General features: G+C 33.5%; 1 protein-coding gene across 1 annotated transcript; it reads right to left on the bottom strand.

Moving 5' to 3' along the window:
* Positions 1-955: 955 nt before the first annotated feature.
* On the bottom strand, positions 956-2,837 carry LOC107930466 (probable inactive patatin-like protein 9). Its single transcript, XM_016862140.2, has 2 exons — positions 1,599-2,837; positions 956-1,399 (listed from the first exon to the last, which is right to left on the bottom strand). Exons 1-2 carry the CDS (start codon positions 2,526-2,528, stop codon positions 1,184-1,186), a joined length of 1,146 nt encoding a protein of 381 aa, XP_016717629.2. The 5' UTR covers positions 2,529-2,837; the 3' UTR covers positions 956-1,183.
* Positions 2,838-4,609: the final 1,772 nt, after the last annotated feature.

The raw sequence follows: 4,609 nt of genomic DNA, 5'->3' as shown, positions 1-4,609 counted from the left end.
TTTAGAAATATCCTTTCACACCGTCCTCAAAGGTCTATTCTCAATTCGTATTCCTTTCGTCCTAATACTCAACCAAATCAATTACAATAACAAAAGTTATGACATTCCTAACAAAACCATTTCTTAATTTATCAAAATATTAATGAATACTCAATAAACCGAATCAACCCGTACTGAGATATATAAGAATTTTCGGGTAGAATTATTAATATTATTATTAATTCATGATTTGTTGTTTAGCCATTAGAGAAAGATATGGGGGTGGTCCTTAATTTGAAACTTGTTTATAACTTGAAAGTAGGGATGTGATGGAACAACACTCATTTTTAACTTCTTATGGACTCCCTTCCTAAACTAATAACTATGAATCCATCTTGCCTAGAGGACCACCTCATAATTCTCATCATTTGCACTTCACATTTGGTTCATTTTTTAAATGGCTATTTGGCAACATGAAAACTATCTTATAGTGACTATTTTTATATATCATTTATATTATTATATTGTGAATGTGATATTTTTGTTCATAACACATAAATTCTTCAACAATGTGTGAGTGTTTTTCTTTTTCAAGAAAATAATGTAAAAAATTAAATTACACCAACTAAGTAATGATTTTAATACATACGTAATAAACAAGTTTTTTTCTTTATTATACAAGTAACGATTAAAATTAATTATATACAATGTTTTTGAAATCGAATTGGCAGTTAAACTAGTTAGATCATTGATTTTCAGTCGATCAGTTTAAAGCAAATAAATAAATATTAAATAAAATTATAAAATTTAATTCAACTAATTAATCTATCGATTTTATGGATTGACAATATCAACCGATTTTTTTCACTCTTTGAATCAACACCTCGGTAAGACTTTGAATTGAGTCAATGAATTAATTAGTATTTATAATTATATATTTTGAAATTTATAGTATTTAAAGGAAAGAAACTTTAAATTGGTAATATAGTGACGTGTCATTCATTTAAATCATCATTAACTCAATACTTCAGTACATTTGACTAAGTAGCAGCTATTTTTTTCTCCAAAGTAGGGCAGTTAAAAAGTAGATCTTGAGGAGGTTTGTTCCATATTACAACTTACAAAATGAGGGTTAAAAGAGGAAAACCAAAAGGAGTGGGTGAAAAGAAGAAAACAGAGGAGAACAAATATTTAAAATGAGTAGCTAACGGCCGTTTGCTAGTGGGCTGACGGCTGATTCCTTGCAGGGACTTGGGGGGAGGCTGGTTTTCCCGGAAGCAACAAGGCGTTGCACAAAGCTTTCAATTCTATTTCCGTTAGTCTCCGTCAGTAATCTCTTCCCGCCAAACGGTAACGACTCGACCCCTCTTTCCTTCAGTACCTCCTCCATTCTCATCCTTCCACTCCCCAGTCCGTTTGCCTGCACGTTACAAACCGTCAAATGTGGTGTGGTGAGTCAAATATTAAATCCAAAATTTTTAAAAAAAATCGTTTAAATCTGTTTGGCTACCGAGAAACCTGAGGAAAATTTACGTTGTTTAACAATGGATTAAAAAGTTTCATTAAGAACCAAACAGAGCATCGAAGGGAGTAGAGGAAGAAAAGGTTGATATGTATACCTGAATTCGAACATAGTTAGTACGGTTCCAACAGAAAGCGTTCCCCAACATCTGGTCCACCGTCTCCGAGACACCGTCAAGCACAATGTCAACGACGGAAGAAGTGGAGCATTCGCCGTTACTACCGACCTTCGACCTTCCGCACGACGGACCGTTGCCTAAAGACAAAACCATCAAATCCTCAACGCCGTTAACGGAAGGGAAATCTCTCTTGTTATGGAGCACGTGCGTTACCGCGGCGGCGGTAGGGTTGTTCATGACCAGACCGCCGTCCACGGAGTAGCACGATGTCTTGCCGTCGATGGATGACAATCGGAAAGGTTTGAAGAGGCTTGGAGTGGCTGACGTGGCGCGGCACACTTTCCAAAGCTCGAAGTTGAAGCTAGGTGATTCGGAAGCGTCGGCGCGAGAGAAAACAAAGGGTGCTGAACTGTTGAGGTCAAAGCAAGGAACCAGGAGAGGCTTACACGTGTCCTTCAGTGTCAAAACCGTTCCGTCTTCTCTCCTAAACATTTCCTTCAGCACCTTATCCATGCTCTTACCGGAGAATTTTTTCCGACGGTGAAGAACTCCGGCGAGCTTATTGACTCTAAAGAGCCGAGAGTTGTTCAGCGTGATAAACTTAACAGCTTCTCTAGCAGTGAAAAGTGGATGGCCAGTTCCATCGTCGGCAGAAAGCATAGCAGCAAGGATAGCACCGACGCCAGTGCCGGCGATCATATCGAAGAAATCAGCAATTTGAGCATAAGGATCACTGGTTTTGAGTCGGATCTGGTCTTCAAGATGGATAAGAGCAGCAGCAGCGACAATGCCAGTCGTTCCACCACCATCGATACTAAGGATTCGAATCTTCTTAGTAGGTTCACAGTGAGATAGCCATTTCTGCTCCAGTTTCGTGAAGATCTCGAAAGTTGCCTTACTTTGCTCCATTTTAGAACAAATTAGTTTTCCTTTCGGTCACCAATTAGCATTAATGGTGACGATAAGCAAGAAATACAATGTTTCACTATCTCTCTGACTCCAAACAGTGATTTATCAGTTATGTGTGTGAGCACTGAGTTGAGTTAGAAACGGGGGTGAGCGAAGGGACGAGTGAAGAGGATATATGAATAGGGGAAATAGGACCGTTTGTTTGGGCTTTAGCTCCGTGCTGCTGGTTCTCTTTATATATGCTGAGTGCTGCACGGCTTCTTCGATTGTTCTTTCCATTTTTGTCGTTTTATTTATTTATTTAATTATTTTGTGTATGTTTTACTGAGAGTTTACTTTCCCAGTGGTGGTGAGAGAGTCGTACGTGTTTGGACTGTCCTCGCACGTGTTCTTATCGGGTTAAGCGAAGCGCCAACTTCGGCTCGGCTTCCGCTTCCCTCCTTTCTTTAATGCTTTTGTCAAATCTGTTTTACCTTTTTCCTTATTTTATTAATTTATTAAAAATCTTATCACATGCCCATGATAGTAGAAACAACAAATATGGAAGTATGCATTTAAAAATAATATACAATAAAAAATAAACCGTACGGTTTGAAACTAACAGTAACATACAATAGGTATGAAATTAAATGAAAAGTTGGTTAAAATTGTGAGTGAAAAAAAAAATAGATAAATATATACTACTAATGAATAATAATTGTGTTTTGTTCATCATGATGTTGTCGTTTTTTTATAGCACGTCACAAAGTTATCACGTTAGTGAAAGGAAGATTCAATATTAAAAATCTAAATATAAAAAAAATTAATATTAAGTTAACTTGTGACACTATTTTAAATCAATGACATTCTCTAATATTAAAAATTTTATCACACGTGCACACGTATGTTTAAAAACAACATACAATAATTAATGGAATGTAAGGTTTGAAATTAATAACAGTAACACGTATGCAATGTGTCAAAAATAAAATAAAAATAGATTAAATTGTGAGTAAAATAAAATTTCAGTAGGTAAATAAATCAAATTTAAAATAGTAAATACGCTATGATATTTATTATGGTATTTAGGGGCAAATCTAGGGGGGCTAGTAACGGTCTGGTCCCCTAAAATGGAAAATTTTTTATTTTGGCCATTTAAAATTTTAAATTAGTAAAGGTAAAACTACACTTTGACCCCTTAAAAATGATAAAAATTTGATTTAATTCTTTAAAATTTACATTTTACGATCGTAAAAATTACAATTTAATTTCGACCTCCTAAAAAATTTTCTGGCTTCGCTCCTGATGGTATTGCCATTTTTCTTGAGCTGGTATCGGAGTTTACTTATGACACTAGCTCAATAAATATACAAACAATGTGGGTGAAACAATTTATATAATAACATTGGAAAGCATCGAGATATCAAAATAAAGCTTTGTTAAAGCGATAAAATAAATTGTGTAGATGTCAATGACATGAGTTTAAATATCAACATTTGCGATTTTTTTCATTAATTTCTTTTAATATGAAAAAATATAAAAATACTATCATAATTATATAATTTATTTAAAATATGTAACGATAACTTAATAATTTCATTAATTGAGCTGATATTGAATGAATTTATTAATGTCGAGTTGATTATTTTAGGGAAATATTTAATAATATTAGACCGTAAATATATATATATTGATTTTAAACTATTTACCTTTGATATTATCCCATGTGAAACAAACAGAATTTTCTTAATTTTTAATTTTAAAATCGAATCAATGTAGAAACACAGTTGAAGCAGCTCATTAATTTTTATTTTTTTTTAAGAGTTTAATGGCTTGGATTTAATGCTATCGATATCATCGCCATTTCAGTTTCAAATTTTGTTTGTTTTGAATTTTCAAAACTTTAATTTTTGATTATTATTTAAGAAAAAATATAATTACTCTTAATCATTTTTTTTTAAAAATTTATTCTTTTTTATTTACATTGTTATTCCTTGCTAATGGTGAGATGTCTATACTCGATTTTAGCTTTGAATTTTTGTCTTTTACTTTGAAGAGAGCTTAAAAGGATTCATAGAGGAGGGAGACAAAATTCGACTATA

Source organism: Gossypium hirsutum, chromosome A12, assembly GCF_007990345.1.
Source record: "Gossypium hirsutum isolate 1008001.06 chromosome A12, Gossypium_hirsutum_v2.1, whole genome shotgun sequence".
Lineage (NCBI taxonomy): Eukaryota > Viridiplantae > Streptophyta > Magnoliopsida > Malvales > Malvaceae > Gossypium > Gossypium hirsutum.
Note: the sequence above shows the minus strand (reverse complement) of the source record. Positions and strands in the feature narration are given on the sequence as shown.

Bases quoted from the DNA above. Each gene is read 5' to 3' on its own strand.
- LOC107930466 (XM_016862140.2), bottom strand. From the start codon at position 2,528: ATGGAGCAAAGTAAGGCAACTTTCGAGATCTTCACGAAACTGGAGCAG. The intron at 1,400-1,598 runs GTATACATATCA...TGTAACGTGCAG, and splicing joins CTAACTATGTTCGAATTCAG to GCAAACGGACTGGGGAGTGG.